The sequence below is a fragment of the Mauremys mutica genome, chromosome 24, assembly GCF_020497125.1.
Source record: "Mauremys mutica isolate MM-2020 ecotype Southern chromosome 24, ASM2049712v1, whole genome shotgun sequence".
NCBI classification, from domain to species: Eukaryota; Metazoa; Chordata; order Testudines; family Geoemydidae; genus Mauremys; species Mauremys mutica.
The window spans coordinates 18,609,692-18,626,562 of record NC_059095.1 but is presented as its reverse complement, the minus strand read 5'-3'; the positions used below and the strand labels follow the sequence as shown (position 1 = coordinate 18,626,562).

The window sequence follows — 16,871 nt, the reverse complement described above, 5'->3', positions numbered from 1 at the left end:
GGGTGTGAGTGGGGGGTACTGGTGGGCGGGGGGGGCTCATGTCTGGGGGCGGGGGGGGGCAGCCAAAAAAATGTTTGCTTGGGGCGGCAAAAAACCTAGAGCCGGCCCTGACTGGAGGTAGGTTTACCCTCATAACAAACATTAGCTAGATGCTTAGAGGCCATCGTGGGCAGGGGAGGTGTATCTGTTCCAAGAGAGACACAGTTGAGATACGGAACTGTGATAAAAAGCCCCGGTAAAAACTGTGTCACTCAGCAAACTTCCCCTGAGAAAAATCACAAGAGGACAGAGTAGATGCGGTATTCTTGTCTTGTTGCAGAAGGCAGTGGCCACCATGAAGCAGCTCATCTCCCACCTTCTGGGTAAGTTTGAAAGGAATTGGGTTATTTCTTCCAAGGGGGCTTGGCAAAAAAGAACCTTAGCTTAAGTTCTCTGGGGCAGGAAACCTGTCTTTATTCTCTGTTCGAACAGCGCCCAGCACAAGGGTCCCTGACCGGCTGCTGCCATAATAATTGTGTTGGGTTCTCTGTAGGGCCCTTCACTGATAGGCATTCGGCCGAGATCTGTGACTCTTGAAATGAACACTCATTTGATCAATGACCTGGAAGAAAACATAAAATCATCACTGATAAAGTTAAAGAAACACAGATTCTAAGGCCAGACAGGACTAGTGTGAGCATCTAGTCTGACCTCCTGTCTACATAGACCAGAGAACTACCCCCAAAATAATTCCTAAGGCCAATCTTTTAGAAACACGTCCAATCTTGATATTAAAATCGTCAGGGATGGGAAATCGACCATTGGTAAATTGTTCTAATGCAGTGGTTCCCAAACTTGTTCCATCGCTTGTGCAGGAAAAGCCCCTGGCAGGCCGGGGCGGTTTGTTTACCTGCCATGTCTGCAGGTTTGGCCGATCACGGCTCCCAGTGGCCGCGGTTCGCTGCTCCAGGCCAATGGGAGCTGCTGGAAGCGGTGCGGGCTGAGGGACGTGCTGGCTGCCGGCCTCTGGACTAGATGATCAGTGATCTCTTCTGGCCTCTAAATCTATGAATACGCTGGTGGCTAGGCCTGGTGTAGATTTATTATTAGTCATTACTAGCTAATAAGCAAGTCCATGTGCTACCTATCATACTGAATCCTTTGCTATTTATCATTCCATGTCGATTATGAATTCTTTCTTATGGCTTGTGAATCAACACATTACTGATATTCTTACAGCTGCACCTGGCAGATTAGAGCCCTATTGTGCTAAGTGCTGTAAAGCTAAATAGCAAAAGACAATTCCCACCCTGAAGGGATTATGCTCTTTTTGGCCCTGATTCTGAAAGGAGCCCCCTATGGAGTCCAATTGACTTTAATGGGCGTAGGGATCTCCTAATATGATGATCATCGCAGGATTAGGGCCTTAGCTAGAGAGAAGGAGGGTAAAGAGCAGAGGTGGGGTGGGAGGACAGAATAAGAAAGACACAAGCAGGCTGAGTTGTCTGCGTGCGTTGAGAGTCTTGTTCCTAGGGGTATGCACAGGTTTTCCAGGGGGTATTTCAACTCATCTGGATATTTGCCTAATTTTACAACAGGTGAGATAAAAAGCACTAGCGAAGTCAGTACACACTAGATACAATCAACTTAGGCTTGAATAGGGACTGGGAATGGCTGAGCCATTACAAACATTGAATCTATCTCCCCTTGTAAGTATTCTCACACTTCTTATCAAACTGTCTGTACTGGGCTATCCTGATTATCACTTCAAAAGTTTTTTTCTCTTACTCAATTGGTCTCTCAGAGTTGGTAAGACCACTGCCACCTTTTCATGCTCTCTGTATGTTTATATATATCTCCTCAATATAAGTTCCATTCTATGCATCTGAAGAAGTGGGCTGTAGCCCACGAAAGCTTATGCTCAAATAAATTTGTTAGTCTGTAAGGTGCCACAAGTACTCCTGCTCTTAGTGCAAACTAAATTTTCATACGGACAATGGCTTGTTTATACTGCTCTATGTACTATTCCCTAATGTAAGTACAGTATTTATATTCCAATTGATTTATTTTATAGTGATATCATAACAATGAGAGTCAGACATTTTTCAGTAACAGCGTGCTATGATACTTTTGTATTTTTATGTTTGATTTTGTAAGCAAGTAGTTTTTAAGCGAGGTGAACTTGGGGGTACGCAAGACAAATCAGGCTCCTGAAAGGGGTGCAGTAGTCTGGTAAGTTTGAGAACCGCTGTGTAACTCATGATGCAACTCAGAGAAGCCATATAACAAATGGTGGATTTAGTCAGTAAAACTTCCTTAGGACATGGGACCATCTGGGTCATTGAGTCCAGGCCTCTGCTGTTGTATACGGTCTCATCATAGAACAGAATTATATGACTAGGGTGAATTCCATCTTCAGACTAGTTGGGTTATTTGCCACCACTAGTCCTATTGGAAACCTGTTCCAGATCCTCCTTCCTCTAACGTCCAGCCATCTTACAGCCACAAGGGAAAATACCTCATGTAATGGGCTGCACAGTGCTGGATCGCAAACACAAAGCGGTGAGAGCTGGGAAAAGCCCATGGCCAAGGGTTGGGAGCTCCTCTGCTTCTATTGTGCCGGGCATGACCCGTTGTTCTAGTGTAAACTGCTGAATCCGTTGGGGGTAAAATAAGGATCAGGTGAAAATATTTTTGATCCAAAAAGGTTTGGTCCCTTTATCTTTACCATGTGCCTCTGCATTTCTTAGTTCCAGCTGAGTGTGGGAGAGGAAGCATTAAGTAGCCATTCTCTGGGGCTGCTGCAGTGCAGCCAGGGCCGGCTCTAGCTTTTCTGCCGGCCCCCCCCCGAGCGGCACCGACCGCAGCCCGAGCCCCCGCCCCCCCCAGGGGCGCGGCCCCCAGCCCCCAGTCCCCGCCCCCCGATCAGCGCAGCGCCGCCCCCCCCCCCAGGGAGGCGGCCCGCAGCCCGAGCCCCCGCCCCCGGGGGAGACGAAGAGCTGCCGGAGCCCCCCCAGCCACGCGCCCGGCCCGCGGCCTTAGCCCCGCCCCCCTCCCCTCCGGAGCGGCGCAGCCCGAGCCCCCCGAGCGGCCCTAGCCCCCGCCCCCCTGAGCGGCGTGGCGCAAGCCCTCCCCCCCGAGCAGCGCGGAGTGCCGCCTTAGCCCCGCCCCCCTCCTGAGCGGCGCAGCCCGAGCCCCCCGAGCGGCCCTAGAACCCGTCCCCCCGAGCGGCGTGGCGCGAGCCCTCCCCCCCTGAGCAGAGGAGCGCCGCCCTAGCCCCCCCGAGCGGCATGGCCCAAGCCCCCCGAGTGGCGCGAGCACTCCCCCCCCAGCGTTGCGGCCCGCCGCCTGAGCCCCCGCCCCCCTCCCGAGCGGCGCGACCCGAGCCCCCACCAACGGCGCGGCCTGCCCTAATCTCCACCCCCCCCCAATGGCACAGCCGGCGCCGCCCCCTCCCAAGGCGCCGTCCCAAGCATGTGCTTGGTAGGCTGGTGCCTAGAGTGCAGCGAACAGAAGTAAACTTCTAAGAATTCCTCCTGCGTTCCCAGCTCCAGAGGGGTTTTTACTGAGCAGTTGGGCTTCTGATGGTGGCATCCAAACCATGTATCTGAGGCTCAGGTTTCAATGAAGGTAGCAGAGGGTCAGTTGATTCACAGCAGTACTACGGCAGCAGGTTACAAGGAAGTGGCTTTCACACTGTGTTCTGAGATGATCTGATAAATGTGCAGTGGGGATATTAGGTAATAGGAGAAGTGAGTCAGTCTCTTACAGTGTAAGCGTAGGAACGAGACAAACCTGAGTGTCCTCACTCAGTGTTAGCGCAGGCAAAGCTCCCTTTGGGTTTAAGGACTGAGGCCAGCTCATCAGTTGCTGTAGCTCTGCTAAAGTCAATAGAGCCACACTGGTTTGTAGCCTGAGCACAACTTGATTTTTTTTTTAATTTCAGTTACAATTTTCTTGGTTGTGGGAAACTATGGAGGGGTCAGGCCATGGGGGAAGTCAGCCAATATTTGTTTAATGACAGTAGACCTTGAGATTCAAAAAGTTAAAGCTCTGTAATTGTTAAAACACAAATTGTCAATATCAAGTCACAATATATACAGTAAAGATCCTGAAATCAAACCGTAATAAGTTCTCAAGCAGCATTTTTCTTATTTTTCCTATCGGTCAATTTCAATAGTTATTGATGGAAATATTATTTCATGGGTTTCGGTTTGTATGGCGAAATTGACGTTTACCAACATCTACCAATAAAAATTGAATCCTTCCAACCTTATTGGTTTACAGGTCCCCATCCTCCCCATGAGGACGGTTTGACCCTCTGAAAATCCCCCCAAATTGCTTTTATTATCTATAGACTATATTTCAGCCGTGCTTGGGGGTCTCCACCAGTATCAGAGCCTTTCTCTGCTAGGCGCTGTAGGGACACAATGACTTGAACTTACAGTCTAAATAGAAAAGATGGACCAAGCGGAAACTGAGAGGGGTAAGGACTTGTCCAAGGTCAACTGTCAGGTCAGTGACTGAGCCAGAAATAATACCTTAATCTCCCAGCCTACTGCTCTATCCACTATAGCCACGCAGCCTCCTACAGGATAACAGCACTAAAACCCAGTGCAGTAAGAGCATCCTTGGTTGTTTTTCCTCTTTCAGGCTTTTGCTGGCTCGTCTGCTTCACGGGGACTCAATGTTTCACCAGCGATGGTAAGTGGATGCCAAGAAACATGGACAAAATACTCCAGATCTGAACCCAGGTGTATCCTTCCAGCCTTGGCTCCCCAGAAATGTGCACCTTATACTCCTCAGTAGACCCTTGGACAGTATAAGCTCATAGATAGTCTGACTTTCCAACAAAGGGTAATGTTTATGCATCAGCCTTTGTTATCTTAAGTAGAGGTTTCCCAAACACTTCAGTGAAACAAAATGGTTTAAATAAAACAGTATTAATGAGAGAGAGAGAGATTTTAAGTGGTAAGGCACAAAAGCCAGAATTGGTTACAAAAGAAATAAAAAGATAAAACCTCAAGCTAACTTCTAAATTTGAGCAATCTAAATAAGATTTGAAACCAACATCCCTCTTACCACACCAGGCAGTTCTCAGTTCACAGGCTGGATTTCCTTTCATTCTGGGACCACTCCCCTTAGTTAGGTGTTTTTCAAGGATTCATTGATGTTATAAGCAGAGAGATAAGGCATTTTTGTCCTGCTCTTTACACCTCAATCCTTGTGTGCTGGAAATACACTTGCTGGGTCCTGTGGGTAGGCAGTATTTGAGCACTAAACTGTCTTTCAGCTGATTTGTAAATTTCCTTTTGAGAACTCTCCAGTTGCTTAATCTCCAGTTAATCAGGGGATTTCTTTTAGCATGTTGCTGGATAGCGAGTCTGTCCTTGTCTCTGAGGAACTTGCTTATGAGGACTACCCAGGAATTACAACCTATTTTAGTAATAATCATACAGGAAAATCTCATAATTTCACGTGCAGTTTTTGTTATACATATTTCAACAGGACAATAACATTAATCAGATTGAGTTTCCAAATGATACCACACATGGCATACTTTGTACAAAACAGATCATAGCCATATAAAAGTGGTGAATATGGGGTAGAGGGTGTCACACCTACCGTTCTCATGTCCTCTTGTTTTTCCTGGCTTCAGGGGAGAGGGATGGAGGCCTTTTCTTGATCCTTTGCCTGATGTGTTGAGAAGAGTGGCCAGCTGCCTTGGTCTTCCCAATTCAGCCACCTGCTCTGTTATGTCCACTCTTTCTCCCTCCTTGCATGATTAACTAGCTTAATGAATGAACATGAACCACACTGAAGAAGTGAAACAAAAGGTGCAAAAGGTTATCTGTTGCTCTCTTTAAATGACATGGTTCCTTCTTCCTTTCACAGATGACATGTGTCAGTATTCGACTACTTGTCCTTCTTTTGCAACCTGTGAAAACATCACCACGGGCTACCACTGCACCTGCAAACGTGGGTATATATCTAGTTCTTTGGAGGAACACTTCACTAATCCAGCAGTGAAGTGCGTTGGTGAGTATCGGCTCCGGAACCCAGCTAAGTGAGCGGGAACTCTGTAATGGGGCGAGTGTAATGTACGTTGCTCTAATGCCATTGGGACCAGCTCTTGCACTTGCCAGAAAAGTTATGTATCAGTGTACTCCACTGACTGGTGAGCATGCTGCAGTGATTAAGGGTACGTCTACACTTCCATCGAGCTAGCATGCTAACAACAGAGGGTAACCAAGCAGGTGCGAGTGGTGGGAAGGAACTGAGACTGGAAACCAGTGTGTGGAAGTAGGGTGGGGAGACAGATCTGTCCAGGCAACAGGATGCAGGGGGAAGATGGGACTGGCCACATAAATAGATTGGGTCAAGGAGCTGGGCTGGGAGACCAACAATGAGATTGGATTAATTATCTGGGGAGGGACAGTGGGACTCTGTGGGACTGGGGAATGTTGGGGGGCTGGAAGTGGGCACAGCTAGAAACTAAAAGAGGAGGAGAGAGACAAATGGAATGAGGAGCCGAGATGCAGGGGAACTGGAACTGGCTGTGAAAGGAGACCAGGACTGGGATGAGACACCTGAAGCATTCAGATTGGAACGGGGATAAGAGCCAGGGATGGGAAGAGACAGCACTGGGAGAGGGACATGTGCAGGGGGGTTTGTGGCTGAAGGGGCCGAGCTTAGGTATGAGCAGGCAGAAGAGTCTGTGCCCAGTAGTGGACACTCCCCTCCAGAGCCTGGAATGGGAGCCAAGATTCCAGCTCTTCTGACTCCCCACCCGGCACCTGGCCAGGCTTCGTTCCGTCAGTTCTGCATGACTTCCTAGGCGTGGGTAAGTGTCCCAGCAGGAAATCTTGGCCTTGCCAGGCCTCTCACACCATGACCTTTGGAGTTACTTTTATGCTTGCAATGATGGCCATGCATTGAGCACCGGAGTCAAGATCTTTACTGATAGCAACATAACCAGAACCCTTCAAAGTTATTTCTTGCTGCTGCTGGTGGTGGACATGGATCTTAAGACAAAGCGGTGACCCTAGCAGGGGATTAGTCTGTTTCTGGACTAAAACTCATTGTAGCCTGTTCACAGGATTAGAACTTCCCTTCCCGCAACTCCCATCCTTTATTCCTACTGTGAAATTCCCCAGGGTGCAACCTGAACTGCTGTGTCCCCTTTACTCTCTAGCCTCATGTTCCTTTTATGATGCTTTACTGTCAGACCAGCTACTCCTGGCCTCCTCATGCACAGCCACTAGCCTGTAAAATTACTCCCAGATGTTTACATGAATGACGTCCCAGCCATTCATGAATAGATACAGGGAAACATCCACATATCTCCATTCCCAGCCTTGGCTCCCCAGAAATGTGCATCTTATACTGCTCAGTAGACCCCTGGACATTATAAGCTCATAGATAGTCTGACTTTCCAACAAAGGGTAATGTTTACGCCCCAGCCTTTGTTATCTCAAGTAGAGGTTTCCCAAACACACTGGTGTAGGTAAAGCAATAAAACATGTTTATTAACGAGAGAGAGAGAGAGAGAGAGAGAGAGATTTTAAGTGGTAAGGCACAAAAGTCAGAGATGGTTACAAATGAACTAAAAAGTTAAAACCTCAAGCTAATTCCTAAACGTTACCAAGCTAAATAAGATTTGAAACCAATATCCTTCTCACCACACCAGATGCTGCAGGCAGTTCTCGGTTCACAGGCTGGATTTCCTTTCATTCTGGGACCACTCCCCTTAGTTCAGTGTTGTTCAAGGATTCATTGATGTTATAAGCAGAGAGAGATAGGGTAGACAGGAGCGGCGATACAGACAGTTTTGTCCCGCTTCTTACACCCCGATCCTTGTGTATTGAAAAAACCCTTGTTGGGTCATGTGGATGGGCAGTATGTGAGTGCCAAACTGTCTTTCAGCTGATTTGTAATTTTCCTGCTTAGGACTCCCCAGTTGGTGAATCTGTGATTATCCAGGGGATTTCTCTTTAGCATGTTGCTGGCATGCCAGTGTGTCTTTGTCTCTGAGACACTGGTTTATGGGTACTACCCAGAATTACAACACATTTCAGTAACAATCAGAGAGGAAAATCTCAGTTTCACATGTACTATAATTACACACATTTCAACAGGATAATAATATTCATCAGATTATGAGTTTTCAAATGATACCACAAAAGGCATACTTTGTACAAAATAGATCATAGCCATATAAAAGTGGTGAACGTGGGGTACAGGGTGTCACACCTACCGTTCCCGTGTCCTCTTGTTTTTCCTGGCTTCAGGGGAGAGGGATGGAGGCCTTTTCTTGATCCTTTGCCTGATCTGTTGAGAAGAGTGGCCAGCTGCCTTGGTCTTCCTAACTCAGCCACCTGCTCTGTTAGGTCCACTCTTTCTCCCTCAGTGCAAGATTAACTAGGTGAATGAATGTGAACCACACTGGAGAAGTCAAACAAAAGGTGTAAAGGGTTATCCATTGCTCTCTTTCAAAGACATGATTCCTTCTTCTCTTCACAGTCGACAGATGTCAGGATTCGTCTACTTGTCCTGCTTTTGCAACTTGTGAAAACGTTGCTGGGGGTTACCACTGCACCTGCAAACGTGGGTTTGCATCTAGTTCTGGGAAGCAAAACTTCACTGATCCAACAGTGAAGTGCATTGGTGAGTATCGGCTCCGGAGCCCAGCTAAGTGAGTGGGAACTCTGTAATGGGGCGAGTGTAATGTACATTGCTCTAATGCCATTGGGACCAGCTCTTGCACTTGCCAGAAAAGTTATGTATCAGTGTACTCTACTGACTGGTGAGCATGCTGCGATGATTAAGGGTACGTCTACACTTCCATCGAGCTAGCATGCTAACAATAGAGGGTAGCCAAGCAGGTGTGAGAGGTGGGATTGAACTGGGACTGGAAACTAGTGTGTGGAAGTAGGGCAGGGAGACAGATCTGTCCAGGCAACAAGATGCAGGGGGAAGCTGGGACTGCTAACTGACAATGTATGAGGCTCACTCATTGCATGATTTGTAACTGTGAGGAAGCTCTGTCCTCATCTCCGTGGGTCCCACATTTTCCTGGTGGATTTGCTAGCCTCCGAGGCTCACTGTGACCCTCCACGTAGCCCTTCTCTTTCTAGAGGCCAAGGGTCACAGCCTACTGAACCATTTTCATCATAAGCCAGCAAGGGAGCTGAGAAGAAACTATCTTCTCTTGCACAGTCTCTGTTGTCTCCCAGTTTCAGTGATTAATCGGGGGTGGGGAGGAGCCTGGGCCCACCCTCTACTGCGGGCTCCAGCCCAGGGACCCTAATGCTATCAGCTATAGTAGCCGACCTTTTTAGAAACAGGACGCGTACAATTCCCCGGGCTACTTCCCCACAGCATCCCCCACTTCCTCAAGCTCCACTTCACCCTTACCTCGGGGCCTCCTTCCTTGTGCCTGATATGGTGTGTAGTGCTCAGGTTCTCCAACAGCACAGCTTCCTCCTACAGCTCCTGACATGCGGGGCCACCTGACTAAGTGGGAGGTTTTTAACTAGTTTCATCCAGCCCCTGATTGGCTTCAGGTGTCCCAATCAACCTAGCTGTCTCCACTGCTTTCTGGAAGGACCTTAATTGGTCCTGGGTGTCTTGATTAACCTGAAGCAAGTGCCATTTGGTTACTATGGTAACAGGGATTTGTTTAGCCTGGGACTAACATACCTGTTTTTCACTACTTTTCTATAGCCATCTGGCCTTGCCCCGTCACATAACGTATAGAGTATTCTTCCAATCATGGAAGCCTTGACAGAACGTTCCCCACTTTCTGGCATCAGAAAACAGGCGGCAATAAAAACAAGTTCACTTTCTTCTTAGAAGGCGACTAATGAGCCATTCTCACTTGCCAATCTGTTTGTTAGGCTTCACATATTCAAACATTGATTTGGTCAGATAACGGTTCTGATCTGGGTACTCTTGCTTTGTCAGTGAAAAATCAGCATCTACATCCTGGCATTTCTATGGGCCCTTCTCAGTCCAATATGCAATGAGATCTTGAGAAGTCATGTCCCACTCGCCTGGATTGCTGGAGAAGGGTATTTTTGTATTACTGTCACTGGGAAAGTCTTCGAAGTGGGGTGAGACTGCAGCTAGAGAAGGCACAAGAGGTGCAGCAGGTTCACTTAGACTGGTATTCTCCTGGACTTCCTCACCACCAGACTGGAGGAAAAAAACGTTAGGAGAGAAGGAGTTCCTTTCAGCACTGCATTTTGTCTCTGCCATCTTTCTTTGGCCTCCTTCAATGTCTGCCAGCCTCCTTTCTTCGACATGGTTTCTATTGTCCAGTGTAGGCCGGCTGTGTACAAAGTTCAGTATTGCTTGGGCCCACAAACACTTATTTAGCCCACAAAGACAAAATCACAACCACCATAAATTGAGTCCACAGTCTTGATTAATTTGTACATAACAATATCGAATGAGACAAAAAAATTCCGATGGCCCCACTGCTGTCTCTCAGCTGTTACTTCAGTATGGAATGGAGGGCCTACAACAGGGCTAAAAATTAGGCTATATGTTAATCTGGCTTCTGAACGTAGCGCTGTCTACACGGGGGTTAGGTTGGTATAACTACATCACTCAGAGGTGTGGATTTTTCACACCCCTGAGCAATGTATTTTACCAATATAGGTCTGTATTGTAGAGCCGGCCTGAGACCATGATTTTAGTGACTAGCAGAGTTATGAATTTCAGTTGCCATGCTCATCTTTTGAAGAAGTTTGTTCCTTTGGACAGCACCTTCAAAAGACCAGCGTGAAAACGAAAATGGAGTTTCTGGTGTCATGAGCAATATTTCTATTGTTGTTGTATTGGCAGTGGATTCCATCTGAAGGACTCACAGGAACTCCTGGGGTGTTAACACAGTTGTTCTGTGGATTCAGATATATGAGACTATTGTGATAATATATAATCTGACCTCCTGTATATCACAGGCTAGAGAATTTCACCCAGCCATTCCTACCTTAAGCTCAAAAACCTGGTTGAATTAGAGCATATAGTTTATAAAGATAACAAGGCCTTTATTGGCCTTTACTCTAGGGCAGGGGCGGGCAAACTTTTTGGCTTGAGGGCTGCAGCAGGCTTCCAAAATTGTGTGGAGGGCCGGTTAGTGAAGGCTGTGCCTTCCCAAACAGCCAGGCATGGCCTGGCCCCTGCTCCCTATCCGACCCCCCCTGCTTCTCGCCCCCTGATGGCACCCCAGGATTCCTGTCCCATCCACCCCTCCCTGTCCCCTGACTGCCCCCAGAACCCCCGCCCCTGACTGCCCCCCATCGTGCCATCAAACCTCTCCTCTCATTCCTGACCCCCGCCACCCCAGGACCCCTGCCCCATCCAACCAGCCCTTCTCCCTGTCCCCTGACCACCCCCAGAACCCCTGCCCCTGACTGCCCCCTGCTGCCCCATCTAACCCCCCCTCTCCTTCCTGACTGCCCTCCTGGAGCCCCTGCCCCTGACTGCCCCCTGCTGCCCCATTCAACCCCCCACTCCTTCCTGACTGCCCTGATACCTATCCACACCCCCGCCCTCCTGACCACCACCCTGAACTCCTCTGCCCTCTAGTCGTCTACCCTCTATCCAACCCTGCCCCCTTACTGCGCTGCCTGGAGCATGAGGTCAGGCCGAGACTCTGCAGCTGTGCTGCCCCAGGAGCTCGCAGCCCCGCCTCCCAGAGCATTGCGCTGGCGGCGGGGCGAGCTGAGGCTGCGGGGGAGGGGAAACAGCAGGGGAGGGGCCGGGAGCTAGCCTCCTGGGCCGGGAGCTCAGGGGCCGGGTAGGAGGGTCCCGCCTGCCGGAACTGGCCCACGGGCCATAGTTTGCCCACTTGTGCTCTAAGGTCTCTCCAGGGCAGAGTCAAGGGACTATCAAAGAGTGTAACTGTAATTACTGTAGCATAGCAAACATAACATGGTATATCCATGCTTCCCCATGGCAACTGCACAATGATAGATTCCATGTTTTCTGGTATAGACGTTAATGAATAATTGTTTCCATATTCTTCTGTTTAGATGTTAATGAATGTTCTCAGGACCCACCAGTCTGTGGCCCTCACAACCAATGCAACAACACCCGAGGGAGTTTCACCTGCCAATGTTCTCCAGGTTATTCTTCCCCCAGTGGGACCTCTTGGAAACCTGGTGACTCCCACACCTTGGACTGCACAGGTACCAGTCACTACAAGCCGCCTTGGGAAACCCAGGGAATATAATCAGCTCCTGATGGCCCCAGAGGCTAACAGCGGTCTGTGAGCCCTCTAGTAGCACGTGCTGTGGTCTGTGGTTCAGAAACTGCCCACAAACCAGTGTGGGTGTAGCTAGGCCCTTGCATGTTTGTGTATGTTTGTAGGCAGTAGCATACGGGAGCCAACGGCCCCCTGCAATTTTTTCATATTGTTGTTATGGGGAAAGTTGCATCTGGAGTGGTGCCACCTTCTTGGGCCCCATAAACCAGTCCCTTTAGCTTTAGCATCAGCTCTGCTGTCGACTGGACTTTGCGGGGTTTCATTTCTGTGCCCGGAAGTGTAATGATGCTTTGATCCCATCACAAAGAGATTTGATCCTTATAAGAGAGGCCCCAATATTGGCTTCCTCCTTCTTTCCCTAGAAAATCTCATCAGCTGCCAGCCCAGGATTCTGCAACGAGACGATTTCAAAAGTCTGTGCGGCAACAGCACCCAGCACGTATGTGTCGAATGATTCCAAATTGGGTCATCTTCGTGTGCAGGGCAAGAGGGGAAAAGGGAGAGAATGGATGTAAGGGTTGTGTGTGTAGAGTTTGTGTAGTTCACTCAGACAGTGTGTGTGCTGCTTCTGGGTTGGGTAGTATGGATGGACAGAGATGGAGTGGGATGATGGATGGACTAGAACTGGTACCTAGAGAAGGCTGGAGGTGGAGAACATGGGTGGATGGAGAAATAGCCAGAGCTAGACAGAGAAGATGGATAGAAAGTTACAGTGGGTTAAAAGGAACAGAGAGGCGGAGGGACATGGACACCCATCTTCCACCCTCCAGTAGGTAGGTAGGAATGTTACAGCATTAACTCCTTTTTCCATGATTCCCCTACAGGGAAACCAACAAAACAACAGATTTTGCACCTTCCTGAATGAGACCTCAAAGACCCTGGAATCTGCATGCGGCAATGGAAATCAGTCAATATCGCTGAAGGTCAGACGCTGTGCCCCTGTATTTGCCAGTCCCTTCCCTCCAAGGCAAAGTCCCTCCTCCTCGTCCCCAGCTGCTGCAACTGGTCTCCAGATACTTCCTTCCAAAGATAAACCTGGGGGGAGTCTTTAAAAGCAGCTGAAAACAAGGTTTAGTTGCTTCTACTCTAGAAGAGTAGACTGGAGCCAACAGCGAGTGGAATTTCAGCTGCCAGTCAAGAGTGGGTGATGAATGTCTTGGGGAAAAGGGAACGAGTCAGTATCTTGATGGGAGCTGGTACCTGGGTGCCATGGGAGTCATGTGGAGCAGAGGGCCAGACTATAAGAAGCATGTGGAGGGGGAGGGGACCCTAAAAGCCTCCCTAACATCACTCAACCATGTAAGCAGTTGTAGCTGCCTTGGGATGTTCCGTGATGGTAAATGGGGAGAATATGTGGTGGATCCATGGGACCATCCCTTTGTTAACCAGTGGGCCACTGTTTGACAGCCCCTGCTTTACCCAGGGTGTCTTCTGTTTAAACCTCAGGAAGTCTCCACCTCTATCGATTTGCTTTTCTATGCCACTGCCCAGCAGTCTAATGGGAGCAAGGAGGAGGTCGCATTGGTAGCCACTATCTTTCTGCAGAGCGTAGAATCAGCAGCTTTGGCAACTGCTCGGAAAAGCCCCGGGAACAAGACACAGACTATCACGGGAGAGACAATGAGTAAAAAAAAGGAAAAACGTTCACACAGCTCTGAGTGCCACCCGCAGTGCTCTCTGCGATGAAGGGTGGCGTCGGGGCTAGGGTGCTGGGCTAAAGCATAAGAGAGCTGGGTGCCGTTCCCGCCTCTGACACCGGTTCTTTGATGGACCTTGGCAAATCACTTGGTGCTTATGTTTCCCTGTCTGTAAAATGGGGATACGAATCCTTCCTGCTGTTTGGGGCAGGAGCAGTCTCTTGCTCCATTTGCTTATGGTGCCCAGCACAACGGGGCTCTGATCTCAGCAAGTAGCAGGTTTGTGGTAGTGCCTATGAGCCGCAGTCATGATGGAGCAGGGCCCCATTGTGCTAGGTGCAAGGCACAAAGGACATAGAGACAATCCGGGCTCCTGATTCTTCTCTTGGCTCTGCTGGTTTTACCGCAGCATTGCTCCCTTCTACCACGGGAGTGGGAGGAGAATCAGGCTCTGTGCTAAATGGAGGGTAGTTTTCAAAGCAGCGCAGTGAAGAACTTGTCCTTCCGCCCCCAGCCATCGTGGCCCAGCGGGTTACGGATAACTGCAGTCGGGCAGGGAAGATGATCGAACTGAACGCTGAAAACGAGTTGATGAGCATTGACTGCATGACAGTGGTTGGCGCCAGGGAACAAGGTACCATCCGGGAGTTCTCTGGACAGGCAATGGAAGGAATCCAACCACTCCAACCCATTCCACAGCTCCAGCTGTGAGGCCAGATCTTCCAGGGTGGCAGAGGGACCTTAAAGCAGCCCTGACAGACTCCCCAGGGGGTCTTGGGTTGCTTTACACCAGCCCTCTGTGCAGTTCGTAATTTGTAATGAAAGTGGGGCTGGGACTCAAGCAATTAGGTGCCAGGACTCAAGCAACATTTTTACTTTCATAACTGACGCAGGAAATCCGGAGGTGCCGGGGCTCTGAACTGCCAAGCTCGGAGGTGCCGGGGCTCTGAACTGCCAGGCCCGGAGGTGCCGGGGCTCTGAACTGCCAGGCCCGGAGGTGCCGGGGCTCTGAACTGCCAGGCCCGGAGGTGCCGGGGCTCTGAACTGCCAAGCTCGGAGGTGCCGGGGCTCTGAACTGCCAGGCCCGGAGGTGCCGGGGCTCTGAACTGCCAAGCTCGGAGGTGCCGGGGCTCTGAACTGCCAGGCCCGGAGGTGCCGGGGCTCTGAACTGCCAGGCCCGGAGGTGCCGGGGCTCTGAACTGCCAGGCCCGGAGGTGCCGGGGCTCTGAACTGCCAAGCCTAGAGGCTCTGGGTCTCAACCCTGGCACAAATTAAGCAGTGCCCTTGTGTCTTCCCTGGTGCAGAGGGCATGTCAGGGTTGCAGGGTTCAGACAGACCAGGATGGGGATGGATTTTCCAGCACTAGCGGCAGCGGAGCTGGAGTGCAACATGCTCTGCTGAGTCCTGGCTGGCTGATGGGCCCCTAGGAGGAAGTGTTATTCGTTGGCCAGTGCAGGAGTAAGGAGTCCTGGGGTCTAGTCTCAATTTTGCCACTAACACTCTGTGCAAACCTGGGGAAGCTGTTCCATCACTCTGTACTTGTGTCCTTCTCATCACTGGTTCGGCTGCGCCCACCAGCCAAGAGCTCTTCCAGCTCATTGCGGGGTGACACAGACAGGACACAGGCTGAATTGGTATCACCTCTTGCATCTTTGCTCCTGCAGGCTCCGGAGTCGTTGCCTTCATATCGTATGCCACTCTCGAGTCCATCCTGAACAATAACTTTATCGACCAGCAAAACCTGAGAGAGGATGTCAAACTGGGTAGCACTATGCTGAATTCGAAGGTAGTGAGTGGGACCATTGGGAAACCCGGACCCCTCTCCAAACCTTTCAACTTCACCCTGGAGCATAAACAGGTGATTGGCAAACACCTTTCCCTGCTTGAAATGGAAAAGGGGCCCCTCTTGGCTAAGAGCTTTTCCCCACTGTTTTCTCTCTGAGCTTTTGTTGTTAACACTGCCGTCCTCTTCCAGTTGGCCTCACTAACGAGGGTCATCTTCAACTCCTTCTGCCTCCCTTTCTACCCGCAAGATGAGGCCAAATCTTGATGCTGCATCTTCCCCAAAAATCTGGCTTTTCCTCTCTGCCCTCGCCATGGTTCTGGTCACCTTCCACCTATCTACTGCAGCCTCCTCTCTGGGCCCTCCAGTACCCATAATGCCCCCTACAGTCCTACTAAAATGATCTTCCTTGCCCATCAGTACAACAGATGCCCTACAATTTGAAGCTTTCCACTGGCTCTTTCTTCTCCACCACATTAAGTTTAAATGAGGAAGCAATTCAACTTAAAATTGAAAATGGGTGAATGCTAAGGGTCCAGCAATATCCACCCTAAAGCCTTCAAAAAGCATGGAAATTCCCAGGCGAACTTCTAAACCGCAATATTTTGTACCAGTGGAGCGTCAGCTTGGATGCCTGACTCTGTTCGCGTTTACCCCAATCCAGATCAATGGGCTTATATTGGTGTGAAACCGATATCCGTTATTATAGTGGCACGTAGATGCACATTGAGAGCAGAGTCCAATTATACCAGGGACTGCACAAACACATGGGCCCCATCCCAAAGAAGAGAGACAAAGGGTAGGAGGGTAAACAGAGGCACAAAGACTACTCAAGAAATTTCACATCAGGTCAACGACAGAGCTAGGAATACAATTCCAGTGCTCTGTCTGTCAAGCTCTGGCTCCTCTTTGGTTTAGTTTGGGCTAAACTAGCCCTTGGCTCCTTAAAGGACAATGCTGATGCTGGTGCTGCAATTTCTGTTTCCAGAAAAAGGAAATGGAAGACAAGATTATCTGTGTTTTCTGGAATCTCACTGGTCCCTGGTTTACTGAAGGCTGCAGACTTCTCCGTGAAAACAGCACTCACACCACCTGCACCTGTAATCACCTGTCCAGCTTTGCCATCCTGATGGCTTCACATGCTATCAAGGTATTTCAACCATCCGCTTAAGCTCATGGTCCACGTGTAAGAAGCTGG

The 16,871-nt window shown here is 49.6% G+C and overlaps 1 protein-coding gene across 1 annotated transcript; it reads left to right on the top strand.

The window, feature by feature from the left end:
- The first annotated feature begins 334 nt into the window (after nucleotides 1–334).
- LOC123356103 (adhesion G protein-coupled receptor E1-like) lies at nucleotides 335–16,844 on the top strand. Its single transcript, XM_044999075.1, has 11 exons — nucleotides 335–362; nucleotides 4,633–4,683; nucleotides 5,875–6,018; nucleotides 8,503–8,646; nucleotides 12,021–12,176; nucleotides 12,616–12,692; nucleotides 13,078–13,176; nucleotides 13,700–13,877; nucleotides 14,405–14,524; nucleotides 15,555–15,748; nucleotides 16,662–16,844. Exons 1-11 carry the CDS (start codon nucleotides 335–337, stop codon nucleotides 16,842–16,844), a joined length of 1,374 nt encoding a protein of 457 aa, XP_044855010.1.
- Nucleotides 16,845–16,871: the final 27 nt, after the last annotated feature.

What these genes read in the sequence shown, in the direction of transcription:
- LOC123356103 (XM_044999075.1), top strand. Translation starts at nt 335, where the DNA reads ATGAAGCAGCTCATCTCCCACCTTCTGG. An exon ending in GCTCATCTCCCACCTTCTGG is followed by an intron (nt 363 to 4,632) that starts GTAAGTTTGAAA and finishes TTCCTCTTTCAG; the next exon opens with GCTTTTGCTGGCTCGTCTGC. An exon ending in TCCAACAGTGAAGTGCATTG is followed by an intron (nt 8,647 to 12,020) that starts GTGAGTATCGGC and finishes TCTTCTGTTTAG; the next exon opens with ATGTTAATGAATGTTCTCAG.